The 23,861-nt window shown below is 52.0% G+C and overlaps 1 protein-coding gene across 5 annotated transcripts; it reads right to left on the reverse strand.

Moving 5' to 3' along the window:
* Positions 1 to 393: 393 nt before the first annotated feature.
* Positions 394 to 23,602, reverse strand: P3H1 (prolyl 3-hydroxylase 1). Of its 5 annotated transcripts, none has more exons than XM_043500105.1 (15): positions 23,162 to 23,602; positions 17,879 to 18,031; positions 15,997 to 16,186; positions 15,539 to 15,670; positions 10,643 to 10,782; positions 9,495 to 9,584; positions 9,154 to 9,206; positions 8,542 to 8,663; positions 8,133 to 8,260; positions 7,167 to 7,262; positions 6,534 to 6,684; positions 4,960 to 5,077; positions 4,395 to 4,470; positions 1,921 to 2,061; positions 394 to 1,052 (listed from the first exon to the last, which is right to left on the reverse strand). In XM_043500105.1, the coding sequence occupies exons 1-15, from the start codon at positions 23,567 to 23,569 to the stop codon at positions 909 to 911; spliced, it is 2,142 nt and encodes a 713-aa protein (XP_043356040.1). In that variant the 5' UTR covers positions 23,570 to 23,602; the 3' UTR covers positions 394 to 908. The 5 variants fall into 5 exon arrangements, 4 of the variants coding, with proteins under 4 accessions (XP_043356040.1, XP_038232847.1, XP_043356042.1 ...); XM_038376919.2 differs by having other exon boundaries at positions 23,147 to 23,602; XM_043500107.1 differs by lacking the exon at positions 23,162 to 23,602 and adding an exon at positions 18,816 to 18,904.
* Between the last annotated feature and the right edge of the window lie 259 nt (positions 23,603 to 23,861).

Genomic DNA, 23,861 nt, shown 5'->3' on the forward strand with positions numbered 1-23,861 from the left:
AGCACCGCTGCCATAAGATGATACCACAAGCATGGACAATACACAAGGCAGAGTGGGATCCAGATGGTCCATTGCCAGAGGGAGACATTCATTAAAGGGCCGTTGCAGGGCAAAGGATGACAAGGAATGCAGTGGATACCAGACACCCCCCAAATGAGGTCCTCAGTGGGGAGTACGGCACAGAATCCATAGCTCTGTAGCAAACAGACTTGCAACATGAACCCCAGGCACTGAGTCAACAGACCCGTCCCCGTCTTCACAGCATCCCATGGTGCAGAGAGCCAGCGGGTGCCCTGACTGCTGCCTATCCACTCAGTGGATAGACTCTACTTATCCACACAGACACCAGGCTGTGACCCAGGGAGGAGCTGATCAAAGGAGACACCAACAGACTAGAAAAGAAACCTTTATTCCCTGGTTATCACTGGAAGGCACTGCCATGATGTGTAGCGTGTTCGAACCAATGGGCCCTTTGGAGGTTCACTGGCTGCAGCTCCAACCCTGACCAGCATCCCCCTAACTCCAGGCACCGGAAGTCCTCCCAGCAGTCCAGAACTTTGATTCCCCCCAGAACGAGCATGTCTCACAGTGTCTTACCCTGGGTTAGTCATGTCCTCGCTGCAGGAGATGGGGAGGCAGGATGTGACTAGCGACACCAAGCTTTTCTCAGGCATGTGGCTCAAAGCAAATCCAGCAAAGCTTCCTCTCCAGCCCCAGCTACACCTTGGCTTCTGGGAAGGCCAAGGAAATCTCTGTTCCTGACAAGTTAGTTGTCTTCAGTCCCAGGTTCAGTGTCCTGAATCCACAAGCTGCAGTCAAGGGGGCTTGAGTCCTGAAACGCGATAGCTTGTCCCGCTTCCCCCAGCGGGGCCGAGCTGGTGCCTAATGGGGCCCTTCCTGGATGGCCATCACAACTCGTCCTTTCCCTCTACACTCTGCCCAGGAGCGTCCGTCATGCCTGGCAGCTCTGCTTCCGGCCCCTTCAGCTGAGACAAATCCACCTCCTCTGTGTTGAAGAGCATCTTCACCAGGTCATCGGCCTGCACACGCTCCTGGGGGGGGGGGGGAAGGACAGGTTAGAGCATGCTGCAAGAGCCAGCCCCCTGCTTTGCCCTTGTGGCACTGGGGACAGGATCCCCAGAGCATAATGGGATCACACCCCAAATGCAAGGGCATAGGACTCAGAGGGACCTCCTGGGTCAGTGAGTCCTGTCCCCGCTATCGTAGCCAACCATTCAGATAACCCTATTCAGAAGCTTGGGAACCTGCTCCAGAATCTCACTGCCTGGATGGCCAGAAACCTCCTAATGTCCAGCCTGAGTTTACTCCTGGCCAGCCCATTTATTCTTGTGCTGATGCTGTTCTTTAGCCTAAATAGCTCTTCACCCCACCTGGTGTAGTTAAAGACAGCAATCAGCTCTCTCTCAGCCTGCGTTTCAGGCTACCCAAGCCCTGCTCTTTCAATCTGCTCTCGTAAGATCAGCTCTCCATCCCCCTGAGCATCCCAGCAGTCCTTCTCTGCCTCACTCCAGCATGGATTCATCTTTCTAGCACACGGGTGACCAGAACAACACCTACTGCTCCAGATGGGGTCTCACCAGTGCTTGGTACAATGACATTAGAATGTCCCAACCTCTACTTAAAACACGCCCCTCCTTCCCACCCACCCCCCCCAGCCTAGGCTTGCCTTTGCCATTTTCACAGCCTGACACTTGTACAGCAGCTGCAGGGGAAAAGGCAAGTCCCCAGGGATCTCACCCAGCTCTTTCCTGTACCCCAGAGCCCATTCCAGCACTATGGAAGCCTCCTTGAGGAAGGCAGGACAGAGGAGGAGGAGGGGGCAGGCACACAGCTAGGGGACAGGCATGTGTGTGAGTGGAGAGGTGCCAAGGCAGTATGCCAATGTGGGACAGTACTTACTCGTTCGCTGTGTCGCGGGTCCAGAGTGAACCACAGGGCGATGGCACACCGCTGGCCCTTGGTCACGGCCTTCACCCCGTGAGGGTTCTCCGAGCCAGAGGAGAAGCCGACAGCACGCCCACACTGTGGCTGCACCTCTGCCTGCAGGAAACAGGTGCACGGATTAGGAGCCCCTAACCATCCAGGCAGCAGTGGGTAATTAGGGACGAGTGAGGTAAGAGCCAGCAGACAGGCCAGTCAACAGGGGAGACAGGACCCTAAGGGCCAGTTGGAGAGAGGATATTGGGGGGATTAGAGTCCCCAGTGCAGGGCAGAAGCAGACGCATCCCACTGCAGAGGGGTGGCAGCAGGGGACTATGCTCTCAGACCCTGCTGTGCAGAGGGAACTCCAGGCAATGCCAGGTAGTGGGAGCGTCTGCCCAGGAAGTGGCTGGGACCGCCCAGGTCATACCCACTCGGCTCCCCAGCTCTCCTGGAGGTTCCATCTGCACCCAGCCTGAGTGATGCAGCACGTGCTCTGCCACTGGTGTCTTCCCCTGTGGGGGGAGCTCCCCAGGTTCCTGGAGGCCATGGAGGCTAGCCAGGCAGTCAGGCTCCAGGGGATTAGCTCCTGCCCCACACAGCCCCAATTCTGCCACTTGTGACGATGACGTTGTCTAATTTATAACTATGCAGATCATTATTGCTACCACCATTATATAATTCCAACGAATCTTATACAAAATATAACTCATGGCCAGAAAGGGTTAAACAGCTTGCAGGCTAACTAGCCCAAAGCCGACCTTTAAAGACATGTTAGAAATGGCAAGTAAGGCCATTCTATGGCTAGATAGGCTAGAACTTTGCAACGCAAACCTGTATTGTCAGAAATTAGAAGCGATACTATGTGTGTGTATCTTAGATGCTAACCATGTAAACAGACAGTGCCTGTCTGTCACTATAGCTACTAATTCAGAGCTCAAAAGGGAATTATTAATTTAGATGAATCCTGGGTGACATAATATCATTGTTTATATGTCTCTGAAGTTTGTGATAGACCGCCTAATGGATAAATTGCCCTATGTTAATTTGTGTAACTAATTACCAGTGGTGTTTAGAAAACAGAAGGTTACGTCCAAAACCTATTGTTTATCCAGGACTGTGTGGTCAAGTGGATGCTAGAACATCAAGTGGATGTATAAAAAGAATCTTGGGTCTTGATCCTGTTTATCTCAGATCTGCTTAAGGTTTCATGCAGGGGAAGCCTATGCCACAAGGACTGAGATCCTACCTCTGACTGAACTGCCCTGAAATAGAACCGTTGGACTATAACCTATGGACTATTTCTGAAAGAACTCCTTGCAACTACAAAGCTCACCATCTCTGCTATGAATCTGAACCTCAAGAATTGAACTCATGTCTGTATTTATATTGATCTTTTAACCAGACTCTCTCTCTTTTGATTTTTAATAAATTTTAGTTTAGTTAATAAGAATTGGCTGTAGCATGTATTTGGGTAAAATCTGGAATATTCAGTAACCTGGGAGGTAATGTGTCCGATCCTTTGGGCTTGGTAGAACCTTTACTTTTATACAGATGCTCCCTGGGTTATGCAAGACTTGACTTATGCAAATCCACACTTATGGAAAAAGTTTCATAAGCTAGAAATAGGAAGGGGTTTTTTTGTTGTTTTTTTTTTTTTGGCGTAATGGTTGGGTAGACGTTTCTGACTTATGCAAAATTCAAGTTACGCAAGGCATTGCAGAATGGAACAATTGTGTAAGTCAGGGAGCGTCTGTATGATGAAATAAGATTTTCAGAAATCTTCATCATATTTGACGTGGGTACCTGGATGGAGGCCTGAGACTGGGTCACTTCAAGGGAACTGCGCTGTTTGGAGTTCTGAGTAACCAGTGAGGTATAACAGAAGCTGTTTAGTGCTGGTTGGGTATATCTAAACATTGAATTATCCACCAGTCTTGGGGTTTGTCTGCCCCATTCTTTGCAGTTCACCCTAACAGAGTGATCTTGGCTGGCTCCCCACTGGGACCCCAGTCACACCCCTCTGTAGAGATGGCCCCATCCCACATCAGAGTACAGCCATCTCCATTTCCCAGCCAGGGTAACAGCAGGAGTGCTGCCTCCCAGCCCTCTCAGCACCGTAACGGTCATGCTGCTCCAATAGGCAGTTATTCCTGATTAGCTCCATGCACAGATGCTCGTAGTCCAGTGGATTAAGCTTATTTGGAATAAAGCATTCTGAAATCAAAGCATCCACACAGGGAGTTAATTGGGAGTAGTTAATCCACTTTAAAGTCACAACCTACCTCATTCTGGATTAATTTTCACATGTAAACAAGCTCTCAGGGTGAACCCCGAGTGTCAGCCACAGGCAGAGTGGGGCAGGAACTGGGTAGAGCAGAAACAAGTCTCCAACCTCTCCAGAACTGCCCAAACCAGAATCACTGTGCCCTTGGAGCAGACAAGCTACTTACAGTCACAGTGGTGGCATCCAGTTCGGTGAAGTAAAAGGCTCCTCCTTCAAAGTCCCCATTGAGATACAGGATGACACTAGAGTCAGACAGAGCAGAGAAGGCATTCACTACCCAGCAGCCTCAGCACGCCTCCCTCTGCCCCCAGGACTAGCCAGAGAAGAGACACCTACTGATCCCGCTCCCCCTTTCCCAAGCAGGCAGCGAGCATGGCAGGGAGCCTTTCTGCAGCCTTGCTGCTATGGACTTTGAATGCCGGACAGCTCTGGATCTTCCTTTGCACACAGCAATGTCCAGGAGCCGTTGTAGCCACACTTCTGAGACTCCCTATTCAGCAAGGTCCCTGTAACTAAGCGTGTTGGCCCCTTTAAGTGCAGGTGCGGGCGGCCTGTCTGTTACTGGGGATCGGTGTGGAATTTTGGGAAACGTAGTTCCCCAATAGGGACTGAAAGGCCAGTGATCAGGTCACCATGTAGAACCAGGCAATTGTGGGATGGGGACTCAGCCTAGCTCCTGTGAGCCTAGGCAGACTGTGCCTTGAGCCAAGCACTGCTCGCATGGCTGTTACCTGTAGTCCCGGAATGTGTATGCCGGCGGCTCCTTGACGCACACCATGGCCTCTGCATTGAGGATGCAGTTATCCACGTGCACGGCGTGGCTGGAGTCCGTCCGGTCCGCTTGCTTATCTGAGATGGAACGAAGCGTGGGTGGTTACAGAGCCTGTCCTGAGACTGCAGGATGTCCACCTATGGTCACCAACCCCTGCACCCCAGGACACTCACAGCAAGGATGCCCTCACCCCATGAGCCTCTCCCCTCACAACGTTCTGACCTGCGATTTCGGGGAGGGCAGAATTCAGTGGCGGCTGGCAGAGCTGTGGTCCCTTGTTCCCTAGGCCTATAGGGAGTGGCACTGCTCCATGTTTTAGGGGTGCAATACCCTCAAACCTACCGCATTATCTCAATGGGAGCTCATGATGCCAGTTCAAACAATGACATGTTCTAACTATCCCACTGCGCACCCTAGCGGATGCATCCAGCCAATGCACTTTCCAGTTAGGTTGGATGCACTGGGGGATACTGGGAATGGCTGGCCAAGTTCCTGGGGTGGGGGAATTAGGAGTTCAAACAACCCGCAGAATTCCCAGTCACATCTGCCCCCGCCCATGAGATTCAGCACCTCCCTCCCAGATTTTTAAAGGTATGTACATATCGTTGGGCTCAGCACTGCAACAGCAAACTGATTTCAGAGCCTAAGTCTCATGTTCCTTAGGAGCCTAAATCCACTGACAGGATTTTGGCTCTGTTCCTAAATCACTTTGGAAAATGAGAGTCTCCTAAGTCAGCTAGGCTCTGCAACACTGAGAACAGCAACACCATAATACATTTCACAATCTGGGCCAAGAGCTTTAAGTGCCTCTGAAGCTGGAAATCTGAATCACTGGCCTCCTCTGGTGTCAAGAGCTCCAGCGCCCCCCTATCCAGCTGCCAACCCCCTGGCTGCCGCTTTATGTGATGCTGTTATTTGCTGCCAGCAAAACATGGAGGCATATTTGAATTGAAGCCACTGCAGAATCAAGGGTTGAGTTCTGCAGAAGTGATGGGGTTCAGCTTACCACAGAGCAGGCAGGGCCTTGGTGCCAGTCTAGGACACACGGCTCAAGCTGTGAGCAGTGACTATAACACGCCAGCTCCCTCTCCCACTGCACAGTTCGCGCTCCATGTCCTCTGGATTTAGCAACCAAATCTGCACAGCTTCTTCCTTCTGTTAGCCCTGCAGAGCCAGCCCAGCTAAGAGGGAGGGAGCTAGAGTCTGTCCCCTCCTGCACATCAACAGAATGGTTAGCTCAGTGCCAGTCAGTTACACCTGGGCCAACTCACCCACACTACCTGGGCTGCCCAGGTGGCATCAAGGACAGAATCCTTATTACGAAGCAAGTGTGAGACAGAGAGCCCACTGGAGAAGTGGTTTGATGGTTGTAAAGGGAGTCCCCCTGGCAGCAGCTACCCACAGGGCTGTGGGAGGAGAGAGAGGGGTCCTGCCACCAGCAGCAGCCTGAATCACGAACACCGGAAAGGGGAAGTGCAAGACCAGCAGCCCACTGAGCAAGGGTGGGGGTGGGGGGCGCCACCAACTACTCGCCTGCGATGGCCGTGCGGCACACCAGGTGAGAGTAGGAAAAATAGAGTGGGGTGTCCAGGCGGAAGTAGGACTCCATCACGCGCCGCACCTTCTCCGTCACATTGTAGTAGAGCCGGGCACTGTGCATGGACACCTTGCCCTCCTGCCCCAGCTGCAGGGGGAGACAGAGAGCAGGAGCAGCGGTCAGGCAGCCTGGCTTCTTCCTCAGTGATCTCACCAGGCTTTGTCCCCAGAGCCAGCAGTTTGGGCTGGAGGGAAGGGCAGCAATGATAGAGACATCTCCTCCTCTCTGCAATTCGTGAGGGCATGAAGGTCCCCCCCACCCCTCGGCTGATACAGGGGCAGTTCTGTAAACCCACCAATCGTTACTCTGGGGGGCCTTAATGGGTAGGGCACACCCTGGCGACTCCACCATTCTCCGAACTGGGTTTCCTCGGGGGCTCCCCAAATTTGTTTATGCCTCCAAGTGAGAGAGCAGGTTGGGTGCAAAGCATCCTGCTAATGCCTCCTTCCCCCGACCTGCTTCATCCCTTCCAGCCCATCTCCTCCCCCCAAGCCTTTCCCCAGTGCTAGCTACACTCTTCCCTCAACCACATCCACAGCATCCCCCCTCAGTCAAACAAGCAAACTTACCTTGAGGGACTTATAGACCGTCACGCCATAGAAGGTCTCGCTAGGAGTGTGAGGGGAGGTTTTCCCGCGATAGCCATCCCCAGCAGACGCAGCTGCCTGCAAAACCCAGGGTCAGACGTGAGACCCCCATGCTGCTGCCTGCTCCTGAGAGAAGGGCAGGAGTGGGCTCTAGCCAGGGCAGGGAGACTGGCCAAACCCTTAGAGATGCCGAGCAAGCGCAGTAAGGCCGGAACCACCCCTCCCCAGTCTTTTCCATGAGGCTTTTCCCTGGAAAGGAGCAGATGTGATGCCAAAGAGCACCGCGGCCTGGACAGGCCAGAAACTGTAACAAGGTCCCAGCGAAATAGTTCAGGGTCCATGGCAAGGAGTTCAGATCCTGCTCCCTTGACATGCCGGTACATGCCCCAAATCCAGTCTTCCAACCCAAGCTCTCCCCACCCGGTCCTAGACCGGCCCTCACTATCGCACCCCCTTCCTGCTGCTGGTCAGAGGCCCCACCCTGCAGACACAGACCCTCCCAATACCGGCCTGAGACCCGTGGTAGCCAATGCCATGGGGATGGGGGAGCACGTTTATTGCTCTGAGCTGGGTAACAGGACGATCCCGGCTTGCAGGTGCTGGTGGGGCAGACGGATGCGACATTCTCCCCAGTCAGGGGGCTAGGAGGGCTGCTCTGGGGAACTAAAGTCCTGGCTTAAGAATTGCAGAACGAGACTGGATTTAATTCCTTTCAAGTGGTTCACTCTGGATTGTACTTTTAAATAGGTGACTGCCCCACTCCCCAATGCTCTCCACACTCCAGCCCCATCATCCCCTCCCAGGGTCATTCAAAGCAACCCCTTCCCTGCCCCCTGCTCAGCCTGCTCTCCCCTGTTGCTGAGTTGCCTTTCCCCAGGCTCCATGCCAGCCGGCCCCTCTCTTGCCTCCCCAGTCTCCGGGTGCTGGAGCCGGCGATGAGTGACTCACGTTGGTGAGTTTCTGCAGTTCCAGACACTCCTCCTCAGAGATGACTCCATCCACCACCACTCGCTGAGAGCCATTCAGCAGCCGGGAGTTCATGGTGATACTGAGCCCGTCGTACAGCAGGGGCCCACCTACAGGGCCAAGGAGCAATACTGGAGACTGGGGAGCCCTCTGCTGGGGAGTGCACATCAGAGGGCACTGCCAGCACTGGATGCATGACATGTACAGAAGGTGGCATGCACAAGAAGGGGAGATGCCATTTCACCTCAGCCACAGGCCACTCCTTTGGTAGCACTGAACATCCTGCTCCTTGCCCAGAGCCCCCAGCTACGGACCACACAAGGGTGATGGCCTGGCTGTCCGCTGGGTCACTGGGGGACACTTGGGCACATTTTACAACTCCCTCTCTTACCTTCCCGCATGAACTTGCTCATGTCCGCAGACTCTCTGGTTTTCTCCTCCACCAGCGTCTCTATCTCTTTCATCAGGTTGCTGATCTCCTCGGAGATTCGAGCTGCTGTCTCGCGCTCCACCCTGTGCACAAAGAAGCTGTGAGCTGCTCTCCTGCCTCTGGGGCGGACGTCTAAGTGATCAGCCAATTGGGAGATGGGCAGGGGGCAGCAATCCTGAGACCTCACAAAGGGGGCAGAGACCGAGAGGCGCAGGGGAAGGAGATGAAGCTGTGGGATGGGTTCAACAGTCAGGCAGACAGGGTGGGCAGTGCCCCTGGCTGGGGGCTCAGCAGTCTGATGACATGCCCGTAACACCTTCCTGATGGGTTCATTCCAGCCCTAGCTCTCATTTTACACAGCATCCCATCCCACTGGCATGCTCAAACTCTCGCAGCCTCCAGCCCAGCCCTCGCAGCCACTCCTGGAACCACCAGGCTCCCCCGCCTGCTGCAGCAGATGGGTTCGGAAGATTCCAGCTACAACGTGCATTAACCCCCACAACAGCGATCCACATGCCAGTAGTGGAAGCAAAGAGACGATGCTCCAGCAAGTGTTACTGAACGAGTTCTCACTTCTGCTTCTCGCGCAGCCTCTTTGGGATCACCTCCTCTGGGGTCCACGTGTCCTAAAGGCAGGAAAGAAACCAGAGATAACCTCATCCTTGCCCGAGACACCCCAATCCATAGCTCAGACACAAGGGTGCAGCCCTGTGCAGTGACAGACTGCAGTGCCATTGAAGAGCAATCAGCCCATCACAGCTCCCTCTGCTCCTCTACAGAACCACCCCCCACTTCCAGCCCAGCTCCTCCCCTTGGTGCCCCACAGACCCCACCCCCAAGTATTCAGTCTAAACCTGCCCACTTCTAGTTCCCGCAGCTGTGTCCAGTACCAGGTCAAGGGAGTCTCCACTCACCGGGTCCACAAATGGAATCCCGAAGGCATCGTAGCTGAAAAAGAGCAGCTCCTTCTCCAGCAGGCTGCGCTGGTGATACACCTGGATATTCTAAAAGCGTGGGAGAGATGGATGGGTCAGAGCAGCCTACAAGGGCTTTCCAATAGACAAGCTGGTCTCGCCACTGTGGGGAACCAGGCGCCATGAGATGAGCGTTACAGAGAGCAACAGAATTCCAAACCTGGAGGTGTGGTGGGAATGAAAGTGCAGGACTCTGCTATTCTATGCCATGTTTCAATCCCTCTCAATACACCTCAATCCAGTCCTGCAGCCCCCTGCTCTTCCAGTCCCAGGTCCCTGCATAGTTCTGTCGATGGAGACCATTTCCAGTCTGAAAAACTTAGGGATGAGCGTTAACGCCAGGTTCAAAATGGAAAGCTGCTCTCACCCCTACCCAAAGACTCTCCATAAAAAAATCCCCCCTTTCCATTAATTCCCACTTTGTAATGGTAGCAAATAAAGCCAAGAAGTTGATTTGGCGAGATGTTTTTATGACAGGTGGGGCTGGTTGCATCATCCCCATGTAAGCTGCCTGACACTCCCCCTTATAAGATCCTGTTTTCATTTGCTTATCACTTTGCCAATCTTTAACCATTCGGGCTGAAATGTCCCACAATGAATGTCTGCTTCAGGCTGGGTATTTTTCATTTTGGCCAGTTTGACAATTTCTACAAACGAAATTCCTGCAACACCGGCCAGTCCCTGATGTTTCAGAGGAAGGTGTAGAACCCCACACTGGATCAGCACGCACTAACATGCGGATGGGATAGGCTTCTCCCTAGCCCTGCCAGTCAGTGATTGGCTGGTGCCCTGAGGCAGGAGGCTAGCTTACGCTTATTCCAGGCTCACATAACCATAGAAATCTGAAAAATACTCCAGCCATTTTTAATGAGTTGTGTCAGCTGAGCTTTGACCAGGGTTTCTGCATCCAGTCCCTTCAGCACCAATTGGAACGTATGTGTGAAGAATGAAAATGGCCAATCCTAATGCTGAGCAGACTGCAGCCCATCTGCCCTACAAATACCAATCCCAGGTCTGCAGATGCTGCTTCAACAGGCCTGGCAGAGCTCGAGGAGTAGTTTGCCGGGGACAGACTGAAGATCACTCACTTCTCGAGGATTGATAGGTGCAGCCAGCCTTTCCCCAAGGACAGCCGTGTAGTAGGCCAAGTTCTGATTCATCACTTCATCATTAGGGAAGAAAAGCAAGTAGGTCTTGGCGCATTCAATGGCTTTCTCGTAATTCCCACCTGCAAAGAGAAATCAGCTCATTGAGAAAAGCTGTCCCTCTGTGCTTTGCAGAATGCCGGCAAGGAGGGGTGCAGAACAGGAATAGGGCACATTTCCAGCACAACGACAATCAGACTCAGATTTAGCACAGAGTCAGATTCAGACATAAGAATGGCCATGCTGGGTCAGACCAATGGTCCATCTCACCCAGTCTCCTGTCTTCCGACAGTGCCAATGCCAGATATCTCAGAGGGAATAAACAGAACAATTATCAAGTGATCCAAACCCTTCATCCACTCCCAGCTTCTGGCAGTCAGAGGCTAGGGAAACCCTGAGCATTGGGTTGCATCCCTGACCATTTTGGCTAATAGCCACTGATGGACTCATCCTCCATGAACTTACCTAGTTCCAATTCCCTGCAATGGGAAACCTTGGTGTTCAAACCCTTTTCTCTCTGAAGACTAGGACTAGTTAGTTACTCATGTTCAGTCTCATTATCATGATCAGACTGATTTCCATCATTTATCTTTTGTTTCCCCATTTCACAATCATGGGGAGCAATTTTTCCCTGCACTGCAGAAGAACTGCCATGAGAAATGGCTCTGAAGCACAGCTGTAACAGTACTGCAACACCTGCTATAACCCAACCAGTATTTCTCAGAAATACAAGGGTCATATTGTCAGACCTGGCCAGTGCTGCAAGTGATGAGAAATTGGCTCTGCAGTAGAAACTGTCCTGTCTTCTCTGGAACCAGGGAGATCTCTCCTCTCAGCTCTTCATTCTGCTTTGACTACTTCTACATCAGGCCAGATCCAAAGGCAAAGTCCCTCTTCCAAGTAGACAGAGGCAGGACCTCCCTGCACAAGGCTGGTTGGCTCGCAATCCTTCGCTGATATATTTTGTAACTCCAGTAAAACACAAACTGGGAAGATGGACCAAGAGAACAAACCAGTTTGGAAATCACAAAAGGGGGCAGAAGGGAGCTCGGAATAAAAGACCACCTCCAAGAAATGAGATCCAGTCTGTGCTGCAACCAGCTAGCATGAAATCATGCACCTCTTGTATAGGTGTGTAACAAGGGGAAGAGAGAAGAGTGAGTCTGGCATCTTCCCTCCTCCTCCCAGGCCTGGCCAATCTGCTTCGGACACAGCAGAGTTCACCTGATTTCAGGGGAATGAGCCCTGGAAACAACACCTCCCTCAGTCCTGAAAGGAGCTTTCAGAGAATGGTAGAATGAGTCCACAGCAGGATGGGAAAGGCTCAAAAGCATGTCTGCATTTCGTAAGAGCCTTTGCAACAGGGTGTAGCAGGGCCCCCCTTGGTCCTGCCTCTGCTCTGCTCCAAAAACCACTCAGAGACCTTCTGACTCAGCAATCATTGGTGCAGTTTATTTACAGGTGCAATCCACCACCTTCTTACCATTTACAGCTTGGGGGTTTCAGCCTTAGGGCCTTCTCAATCTCTGCAGGAAGGAAGGAAGAACTACCAATCATCTTTCACTCTCTGGCTTCCCACCCTGCTTCCTTCCTCTGGGCCTGTATATAGCCCCAGGCTAATCAGACTGGCAGCTGTTTCCCCTTTGCCAATCAGGTACAGGTTTTTCTAGCCAGCTCCCATTAATCTCCCTGAATTGGAGCTGGCATGACAGAGGGCTGGCTCCACTGTTCCTCCTCAGGACCCTATCACAGCCTTGTTTTGGGTCTGCAAGGGGTGACCATACCCCTGTGCAACTCAGGTTTGTGATGGTCCCACTGCCTGCGTGTAAGGAGGGGATGTGGGGGTGATGGGAGGGAGGCCCTAGAATCAGCCCAAGTTAAGCAGGAGTGTGTAGCACTGCTCCCATAGCCAGTGTGGCCAAGAAACAGAGCCAGACACGCACTTACTGCAGCTTCTCCACTGAGTGTGGAAGACTGAGAGGAGCAGGGTTGAAGGAGTCTGGATTCAAGTGCTGCGCGAGTCTCACCATGCCATCCTTTGGCGAGCGCCCTTACTAAATGCTCAGCTCTTCCACTCTCACCTGACAGTTTTGCTCAAAGTTCAACAGGAATAAAATATCAACAAGTTTCTGTTTTGTGATGGGAACATCCCTGGGCCTTTGCTACTCCCATGTCTACCGTGCTGCAACAGCCACTGAGTCGCTGGAGCCTGCACCTGGGAGGGGAGCCCCCTGCTCAGAGCTGCCAGAACCTCACCACTCTGAAAACAGCTGCAGCTTCCTGCCAGACACCTACCAGCCTAGCAGAAAAGAAACCATGCCACCCGCTGGAGACAAAGAACTGTGTGCCAGGAAGCAATGAAATCATCCAGTTCTCATCTGCTGACAGGGAGGAAGTACACGAAAGCACCTGGACCAAAGCAGAATACACAGACGATGATTTCCTAGACAGCAGAGAGGCTTCAAAACAGTTTGGTTGGAGGCTGCAAGCAGGAAATAAATCAGACACTCGGAAGATAGAAATGGGATGGGAGCATACCAGGAGCATGGACAGTTATCCCTGAACTAGGAGACAGGTAACTGATGTTACCAAAGCAAGGAGAAGGATACTGGACTCAGAGCTCACCCCATCTCCATATCATCAGGCATCACTGCTGCAGGCCTACTAGTTTTCACACTCGGAATACATGTCTAAGTACTATTTCTAAGCAGTGCACAGAGAGACCCAACATGTTCTGTTATGATCCTCCATTTTCAGTCACTTATAACTCCAACAAACTAATCAGCTGAGCTGAAATTTTCCAGGTTTCATTTCCTCCTAGGGTTGACTTTGTTCTGGAAAGTTTATGCAGAAGCTGAGAGGCAGTTCAGCTGTTTCCCAGGAGGAGGATAGTGAAAAATAGCCAGTTTTGCCAATGTTAAAAAAAAATTCTGTCTGTTTTCTGAATCTAATGCCTCTGTGGTTTGGAGCAGGAGCTTGAATGCTGGCAGGGGGCAGCTGTGGGACCAGGGAGGTGCCTTTCACTATCCTCACGAAACCTATCCAGATCTGGCCAATCTATAAGCCTCAGAAAATCATTTGCACATACATAGCAGAACTTGTTCGATATTTGGCCCTTAATTTTCTGAATGTTCCAATTGCACTGGGCCTGACACCAGGCCCACCTGAGCCTCCTGCAACCAGCAAACACAGCGAGCTAGTGCACCAGGTGGGATACGGACAAGAGAGAGGATGATCCTCCTCCAGCTGTTACTTCTACTTTCTTTCCCCAAGTTTCAGAGTAGCAGCCGTGTTAGTCTGTATTTGCAAAAAGAAAAGGAGTACTTGTGGCACCTTAGAGACTAATACTCTAATAAATTTGTTAGTCGCCAAGGTGCCACAAGTACTCCTTTTTCTTTTCTTTCCCCAAAATACCCTTTGGCCAAGTGAGGGTCACTGGGTTAGAAGACCATGTGTTCTAGTCTGACCTTTCCTACTGACTGACGTTAATAACTTGGCACTTCACAGCTTTTCAAAAGTTGTAATTAACAGAGGCCTCCTGCCAGCTCCCAGTGTAGGGATAAGTATAATTTCTCCCAATTTACAGATGAGATAGCCCAGTACCAGACACTGCACCAGGAATGGAACCCAAGTTTTAAATATGGCAGAGCTGGGTCTGCCAAACTTAAACGCTGCCTCAGGCCGAATTTACCAAACCTGTGACTCTAGGTCAGTAGAGTGGAGTGGGTTGGCTGGGACACCATCACAGAGGCGAGGCCGCTAGGGCAACATTTGGGAAGGGTTAGGAAACAAAACCAAACAAATACTAACCTACCTCTCAAGTGTTGTGTATGTCGCTACATGTTGTGCTAGTCTCAGCCTGTCTTGTTGGTTGGGACTGAAAGGGTTGATCTCATGCCCTTGCTTTGTCCAGCACCTAGCATGAGGGATCATCGCAACCCCGATCGGGGCCTCTAGGTGCTATTGTCATCCACATCAGGAGCATTGATCTCAGGGTTAGGGCGCTGCCCTGGGAGCCTGGAGAACTACGTTGTATTGCAGGTTCTGCCTGATTTGCTGTATAAAGTTGGGCAAGTCACTTAGACCAACATTTTCTGGGTGCCCAGCTGAAGACACCTAGGGTGTCATTTTTCAGCAGTGCTGAGTACCCACAACTTTCATTGACTTCAACTAAAGCTGAGAGCATTCAGGATTTCTGAAATCAGGCTCTAGGACTCCAGTTGCGCACCCAGCTTCAGTGGACACTTGGCCTTAGTCTCTCCGAGCCTCAGTTCGCCAACTGTAACACTCCTCTGCTATTTCACCTGGGTATTGAAGATAAATGCATGAGTGTCTGTGAGCTGTTCAGATGCTACAGTTACAAAGTGCAACAGAAAAGCCCAGGAAGGAATAAAAGATTCCGTCGTCAGTGCAGCATCTGGATAACGAGCAGAAAATAAGTCCTGGGGCTACACAGTGAACGCCAAGCAACAGAAGAAATACTGAATAGTTGCCTCGTTCCCTTGCACCATCCCTCCTGGGCACTGAATGATGCAAGGGCTCTAGAGTAAAATATATGAGCTAGTGTAATTTACGGTTATATCATAACGCATGTACATAAAGGGGCAGAGCAAGTTGCCTGGATAACAGTAACTCTGGTGTTTCCTAACTTCTGAGTGCCTGACTCTGCAACACTGATGATCTTCTTCTAAGGTAGTTCTTTTGTCTGGACTCTTGTACCCTCCACTATCTGTGCAAAAGAAAGAGGGATCAAGACAGCTAAGTTGTGTGCCCATGAGCCCAAGAACCCTAATGTCAGGGCTTCCCAAGCATCAGAGAAATAAGAGAAATGCTTCTTACTGTTGTAATAGGCAAATTGCAGGTAGTTGAAGTGGGATGGAAGGAAATCCTCAATGGGCTTGTCCTGGCCCGGCTGGGAGGCTAGTTCTGTAACACAGCTCTGTTTACAGCTCAGCACCTGCACGTAATGATCTGGGAGAAAAAGACAGCACATTTTATTGGTCAGGGGAGATCTGTACCAGAGCAGCATTCTTCAGCCAGGAGGAGGCTTCACTCAGGCATTACCTTCATTAGGACCAAGAAAATAGGCTGGAGAATTTAAATCCCCATTAGCCCAACCTTAGCACGGTCTCTCGAGCCATCAATCCCCCATCTCTCTGGTGGAAAGTGCCCCAGAAATCTGAACTGATAGCCAAAAACATTCAAAGAGAAAGCTGCAGCAGTAAGTACAGTATGCAGAGGCTCGAGGCAGGCAGTCCCTGTGCTACACGCCAGATGGTTTACCGTGGTGCACACACCCGTAATAGCCTGGACCAGGTCAGCACTGTATTCCAGGTAGTTGTAGCCTTCGTAATCGTAGGGCCCCTCACAGAGAGCTCGACATTCGGTGTCAGCTACAAAATATTCCTCCAGAGCCTTCTCCATATGCAGAATGGCTGGTTCTGGCTGCTCCTCTGTGTAAAACTTCACACCCAGGCGGAACTCGTGCTGTAAAGAGCCAGGAGGAAAAGTGAACCTAGAACCCTGGCCCCAGCCAGACACATCCACTCTGGGTGCAGTTCAGCACTGTCCCCACAAATATCTCTGCTCACTGAGGCCCGGGGCAGTAGATTGTGGCTGCCCAACTTCACAGGGTCCCTCAATAAAAAAGATCTCCAAGCAGATGGCAGACTGAATACATAGCACACAGACCATGGGGCCAGAGGACAGATGCTCTATCAACAACAAATCATTACAGCCTTCAAAGCAAAACTGCACCGTCAGAGAGGGGGTTAGTCTACTGTGGTCAATAACGCTATCCAGGGCTCAGGGCTCTCATCTTTCATGCATCCGTTTGGGCCAAGGTCAATACATGGCCAGTTAGGCACGTAACATTTTGGCTTTTCCCCATGATGTGTCTGAGTGTTTGGGGAGGGAATAGAGTGGGAGAAATCCCCCCATCCCAATATTTGCTGCTGGAAATTTCACAGTTCCATGTTTCAGGTATTCCCAAAGATGAAGAGCTCTCTGGTTCTGTGCTATGTGCACTGGGACAAGCTCTCAATTCAGCACAGTGTCACAGAATGGCGCACTTCCACGCTGCTCCACGTGGGAGAATCCTCCTCTCCCCAGAGGCCCCTTTACTGGTGCCCCCGGCATGTGGCCACTTCACTGCACACAGAGCACAGCTCTTTTAGCCAACCTGCCAGGCCATTGAGCTCTGGTCCCATATGTCCTTCCCCTGTCCAGTTGCACCCCTGAATCTCATGTGTTGGTGACAATGCAGGCTGGATGGTTTAGGATCCCTGGTTCTGGGCCTTTTCAGTCATTTTAAATTAATTACCATCTGTTTTTTAGTTCTACCAGTTAGAAAAACACCTAGAGTTTTATTATCTGTGATGATGCTCCAGAAATGACCAGCCCCCTCCATATTCATTGGCTTTGATGCAGAATCTGACACAGCAGGGTAGTCAGGAAGGAACTGGGTTGTTGCCTCCTCCTGTCACGTGAGCCCCTTTGCTACAAACTCATAGCCAAGGCCAATCTCGAACCTTAGGGGTGGCCTGCTAAAGAAGTGATTTTGACACATGGGCTTGGGTTCCTTACAATGTAGGCCCTTCCCTGAAAGGCTGCTTCCCCTATCTCTTCCCGAAACACTCACAAGTACTGATAAGGTCAGGTTAGATCTTCCTTGGCTGTCCTGGAGGACTTCACCTGAGTTGAAGGGCAGGGGAATTGAATCTTTAACCAAGACATCCTTTCTCAATGGTGTTCACTGGATGTTGGTAGTTAAATAGGTGTTTAAAAATAGCAAGACCTGAAATGTTTTACAACATTGACAAAATCCTTTACTTCTCAATCACTCGGCTTTCACCTCCCTGTCCTGTGCAATGTCACTGTTTCACTTGGTCGCCATCACCAGACAGGACCTGAACTTCTCCCACAGAAGCAGAACTCTCCCCCCAGCCTCTTTACTGTCATAAACCAGGAAACCCTTTTTATTCCATTGTTTGTAGCTATTGCAGGTCAGCTCCAGAGATCACCCGCCCTGCAGGTGCTGAGGGAGACTTTGCTCATTCAAACTCTCCACACAGACTTTGAGTGCCCAAGGAAACGATGGTGCTAGGCTGGCAGGTGAGGGTGGAAGCCTTGACCCTGAAGAGAGACCTCAAACACTTGCGGGAGGAGGGTTGTTCTTACCATGTGAGGCTTGGCCTCCAGGTCTGTGAAGTCCGACTCTTTGACTCCTGCCATCATCTGGTAATACTCCAGGTTCTGCCTCATCTCCACATGGTCAGGGTTCCCAACAAAGAAGGTATGAGCGGCAGCCACAGCCTTATCGATCTTGTGGATCTAAGCAAAGAAAACACGGGGAAAGGTGAGACTGAAGCCCGGACTCCCTGCCACACAGGGACAATGTACTCGGCATCCAGGGAACATGTTACTATATCAGTACAACACAGGTCTCGGCCACTTCTCCCCACAGATTTGCCTAACTCTACCCAGCCATAGTCCCTGTCCCCCCAGCACACCCCAATTCAGCCACTCTCCACGGGCCCTGTGCATGCCCACACCAGGTTAACAACAGGACTGGTAACCTCACAGCACCTGACCCCTCCCTAACAAAAAAAATGCCATTTCTCTGTGCCCACCAGAACTCCAATTCAGGTCTCTTATTCCCACCACCCAAGGGGGCCCTTGGTGTGGTCTGTGTGGCAGCACTGAACTGGGGCAGGAATAATCACTGCTGGTTGATAGAGATTGTGCTGGACAAGCTGCCTTGCCTCCCTGCTTCATGCTGCAGACACACTTAAAGAGGCAGTGGGGATCTCAGCTTAGATAAACATTTCCCACTCCCAAATAACAATATAGCCAGGGCTCTAAGGTGTGGGAAGCAGCACTTCAATGGAGCAGTTCCTGGTTTTAATGAGTCTGTGGTTTGTTTTGCTTTGTCACACTGACTCTTTGGGGCAAGGGAACACAATTCTTAACGGAGGACTTCCTGGTTTTAGAATGCTCAAGTTGGGGTATGACGATCTCCTTCCCCGCAACGGACATGGGGAGCAGATGGGACTGTTGAGGCAACAGCCTGAACTGCACCATAACTAAGTTGCTTAGAAACGAATCCATCAAGCACCTTTTTGTAAACGTCACATGTCAACTTTACAAAGAGACTTGAGAGCACAAATAAACCACCCAGTGAATTCAGGATGATGCACAATGCTGGAGAGTGAAAATCCCACACTGCTCTGGGAGAATGCTAGGACCAGACAACCTTAATCTACTGGGGAAAGCAACTGGCTTCTTCAACTGCTTGTGTACTAGAACCACAGGAGAACTTCCCCTCAAGACAATTTGTGTGGAAAACTGTACCAGCCCAGCCTTCCCCTGCAGGGCACAACCAGTCCCTGCCAACTCACCAGGAACATGTCTCCCGGACCCAGACTGAATGAAACATCATAAACTGCCCATGTCACAGCTGGATGTCATTACTTACTAACCAAAACACTAATCCCATCTCTTCCCCAGCTCTCCATACACACCTTATACCATGCATCAGTCTAAACATTTATTTTCTTTTGTGTTCCACAGAGCCCCAGGCTATAGGCTGCTGCATTAGCTAATCCCAGCTGTTTGAAAGTCTGGCTGACCTGCAGGGGCAGCACAAAATTTCTACTAAGATCCAAAGGTCCCTGGTTCATTCCCAGGTTTTGGGAGGCTTTGCCCATGCTTCCTTATTTTGAAATGGAAGGATGGTTTTGAGGTTAAAACATTGGACTGGGACTCAGGAGATCTGAGTTCAGTTCTTCGCTCTGCCACAGACTTCCTGTATGACCTTGCGCAAATCTCTGGGCCTCATCTCCCCCATCTGTACAAGGGGAATAATAATCTTTCCTGTCTCTCACCCATTATGTCTCTTTAGATTGCAAGGTCTTTAGGGCAGGGACTGTCTTTTATTATGTATAGTATGTACAACACCGAGAGCAATGGGGCCTCTAGGTGTAATGGTTAAGGCTGCATGCCTTCTGCAGCATCCGGTGCAGCTGGCCCCGGGGCTGCCCGAGCAGATCAGGCAGCTCCTGGGCCAGCTGCACTGGCCACTACTGGGGCAGTGTGGGTGTGGGAGGGGGCTTAGGGCTGGGATGGCACTTACCTGGGGCTCCCCAGAAGCGGCAGGCATGTCCCTGCAGCCCCTAGGTGGAGGAGCTAGGAGAGGGCTCGACACACTGTCCCCTGCCCACAGGCTCCGCCCCCGGAGTACCCATTGGTTGCAGTTCCCAGCCAATGGGAGTTGCGGAGCTGGAACTCATGGCCGGGGCAGCGTGCTGAAGCCCTCCTGCCTTCCCTCCCCCTCAGAGCCGCAGGGACATGTGGAGCCAGGTAGGGAGCCTGCCAGCTCCTCTGCCTGCCCCCCCCCCACAGCAGAGGTCCCGGGCTGTGCGCCGCCGCCCCCCCCCAGCACCAGTGAGGGTCCCAGGACATCCCCCCAGCACCTCCGGCCCACCCTCCCAGAGCACCCTTGGCCCAGGTTTTAGTTAGGGGTCTATACTACAAGTCATGGACAGGTCATGGGCCATGAATTTTTGTTTACTGCCTATGACCAGTCCATGACTTTTACTAAAAATACTCGTGACTAAAACGTAGCCTTAGCAATGGTCATTCAAATGATAATTAATAAGAGTCTCCCAAGGGAAAACAGCCGCCTCCTCTTCCCTTCCCCTGGGGGGAGAGAAAGAAATGGAGAAGACATCATGCGAGACAGATGTCAGGCATGTTGTTTAAGGCAGCTCTGGAAGGCATTCAGACACTGTGCTGATGGGTTCAGTATAAAAACCTGAACAGAATATACAGGGCAGTAGTGGAAGGCCAGACTCTTAGGTTATTTTAAATCGGACGAGACAAAGCCCAGAATGCACCATACAGACTGATCCTGCACTGGCAGGGGCTGAACAAGCTGGCTTGACAGGTCTTTTTCATTTCTGCCTTCTGAGAATCTATGAATTGCACCTTATCCCAATGGTTTAATTTTCATGAGAACTTAAAGAGGACCCATCCAGGTGAAATTAATCAATAAAAACCAGAACAAAACACAGCTGAATAGTTTCAGGTTCTGCATCTACCCAATGCTGCGCTGCCAAACTTAGTTTTTTGATCTACATTTTTCCATTTAAAAAATATTCTCTTCCCTCTTGCTCTGTGAAAGACAAGTAACAAGAGACATCAACGGAGTGGAGAGTGAAACTGTCAAATGCACAAAGTAAACAAACTGAAAACCAAATATTTTTTCCTCTCATTGCCTTTAGCTGTTACTTGTAATGACAGTAGGTAAAAACTATTCACATAGACATGGGATTAAATGACATTTAATCAGCCTGACCCAGTATTTTCTTTAAATCTTTCTTGGGGGGCAAAGCAGAGACAAAATGTCTGTGGCTCCCTATTCTTGGGCTACAGGAGAGTCTCTGTGCCACAGAGAGTCAATGTGATCATCAATGCAATACAAAACTTCCTGAAGGGATCAAGACCCCAACACCACATAAAGGAAATAACTGCAAAGAATATTCTTAAGTGCCCAGAGAGGCAGATTGTTAGCGCTAGCATCATCATTACAACTAAAAATACAGATCTAATGGATGTAAACACTTATATGTCTCAGTAAGGTCACTGAATTGGACAAAGACATACCAGCGGCAAGGAAGGGAGTGTACAAAGGGGCCATTTTTTCACTTTTCTGACTACAACTGCACTTGACATCAGCTCTGAAACATGAGACCCTCGAGGATCGCATTACACTGGGCATGAAGGATGATACAGCCCCCAGCTCACTACGTGGCATTTCAGCTTCTGAACAAGGGAGGAGGAGAATAGAGGGGGCTGAACTTTCTGCTGCAGGAAAAGGAAGGGAGACATCTGGAAGCAGCTGGGACTGCACATGTGGCATAAACTCCATTACCCTTCCCTGCCCTGGGGTCGGAGGAGCAGCGAGAGGGGAGGATGGAGAGCTCCGTGACTGGATTCTGTTACATGTGCTGAACTGGGAAAAAGGAAATGTGCTAAATACAAAGCAAGGCACAAAAGGAGTTAGGGGGGATGTCCATTTCACTAGCATGTGGCACCCCCGTGAGGCTGGGGCCACAGACTTGGCACTGCCCCCACCATCTAGCCTACCCGTCACAGCACAATACTGGCCTGTAGCTAACTCCCAGAGAGCACCCTTCTGCCCATCTCTAGTGTTATCTCATGCTACCACTGATACCTCATGCACTTCCTTGGGTCATAGCCTGCACTTTCCCCAGCACCCTTCCCACTGCCTCTCTCCTTGCACCACCCTGTTCCCCCTCCAGATGCAGCTGCCTCCCTTCCTAGCACCATCCAGCACCCCCGCCTAATACAACTGCTCGCAAGCCTTCCCCGAGGAGGAATGTGCCTGCATTAAGAGCAGCGCACAACTCCTCCAGATTAGTACCCAGGGAAAGGACGAATGGATCTGCATGCCCTCCGTTCTGACCCTTGTTAAGGGGGCCAAGGTGGATGAGGGAGTATCTTTTATTGGATCAATTTCTGTTGGTGAGAGAGACAAGTTTACACAGAGCTCTTCCTCAGGTCTGGGAAATGCACACAAAATCACAGCTAGATACAAGGACAACAGATTGTTTAGCATAATTAGTGAACACATATTTCAAGAGACCATTCTTCCCAGATTCAACCCAGCCCACTAGGGACAGTGCTGAGTGTGTGCACACCATCAGCGTGGAATAGGCATGGGGTTTCAGCTGGGCCATAGCTTAATAAAACACTCGGCTCCACTACCACATAGGATTGGATGCCCTGGATGGTGTCCTATGTGGACAAAACTCCCTTCCTTATTAGCAGACAGACCAGATATGGTCCCGTGGCCTTTCAGTCTCACACTGAAATGAGCTCCTGCATTTGGTAACAGGTCTGATCTGCCAACAGAGTAATTTCTCAACCTCAAAAGTCCTAGCGGCTGCAAACAGCCCCCACGTTGCCTGCTGTAGCTGATGAGTGAAGTGTAAGTGCCTAGCTTTGGGGCAGTTTGGAGCCCATGTGCATCACAATGCAGAGCATGGGATGATACGGACCCTGCACTTTGATTTCCCCTGGGATTTATCTAAGTGGAGCAGAGCGTGGGACACCTGAGACAGAGCCACAGCCATGGTTTCCCATTCCACCTGCTGTCAACCTCACCTGGGGCCCCGGCCCCAGCCCCACTACTGGGCCCCCTGCCAGCCCCTCCCTTCACTCTGAATTTGCCTGGAAAGTGCTATGGGGACCCACCTGGAAACAGCCCCCCTGCAGAGACATGGGGCCCCAGGGCTGCCCTTTGTTCCCTGGGGGCTCCCCCATCCCCAGCCAGGCCTGCTCTACCTCCCCCCTCAACCCACCTGCTCTCTCCCCCCCTGGGTCCAGTCTCCCCCGGTTCAGTTCCCCCTCCCGGGCCCTCACCTTGAAGTAGGCCACCTGCAGGTAGTTGTAGGGGCTGCGCTTGCGGAACTCGAGCTCCAGCTCCTCGCTGAGCAGGTAGCGGGACGGGGCGCCGGGGGCGCAGGCCCGCAGGCAGGCGGCGCGGCGCAGCAGCTGCCGGAAGAAGAGGAGGTCGCGCAGGGCGGGCGGCGGGCCCGGTTTCCCCGCGGGCCAGGCGCTGCTGTTGGCGCAGCGCAGCCGGCAGCGCACGAGCTGGGCCCGCAGCGCCCCCCGGGCCCGCAGCGCCCGCTCCATGTGCAGGATCACGGCGGGCCAGTCCCCGCGCGCGTACGCCTCGGAGCCGGCGGCGAACAGCGCGTCGGGAGGCTCGGCCGGCTCCGGGGGCTCCGCCGCGCACGGCGCCAGCAGCTGCAGCAGCAGCAGGAGCAGCGCGGCCAACGCCATGGCCGAGCGGGGAGAGACGGACGGGACCGGAGGCACAGCCCCGCCCCTGTAGTCACAGCCCCGCCCCCTGCCCCAGAGCCCCGCCCCTGTAGTCACAGCCCCGCCCCCTGCCCCAGAGCCCCGCCCCTGTCGTCACAGCCCCGTCCGCCCCAGAGCCCCGGCCCTGTAGTCACAGCCCCGTCCCCTCCCCCAGAGCCCCGCCCCTGTCGTCACAGCCCCGCCCCCTCCCCCAGAGCCCCGCCCCTGCCGTCACAGCCCCGTCCGCCCCAGAGCCCCGCCCCTGTCGTCACAG

Source organism: Dermochelys coriacea, chromosome 18 (genome assembly GCF_009764565.3).
Source record: "Dermochelys coriacea isolate rDerCor1 chromosome 18, rDerCor1.pri.v4, whole genome shotgun sequence".
Lineage (NCBI taxonomy): Eukaryota > Metazoa > Chordata > Testudines > Dermochelyidae > Dermochelys > Dermochelys coriacea.

Excerpts from the sequence above, each read along its gene's own strand:
- P3H1 (XM_038376919.2), bottom strand. The coding sequence starts at position 23,569 with ATGGCGTTGGCCGCGCTGCTCCTGCTGCTGCTGCAGCTGCTGGCGCCG. Across the intron at positions 2,062-4,394 it reads TGGATGCCACCACTGTGACT|GCAGAGGTGCAGCCACAGTG; the intron begins GTAAGTAGCTTG and ends TGTTTCCTGCAG. Across the intron at positions 1,053-1,920 it reads ACCCGCGACACAGCGAACGA|GAGCGTGTGCAGGCCGATGA; the intron begins GTAAGTACTGTC and ends CCCCCCCCCCAG.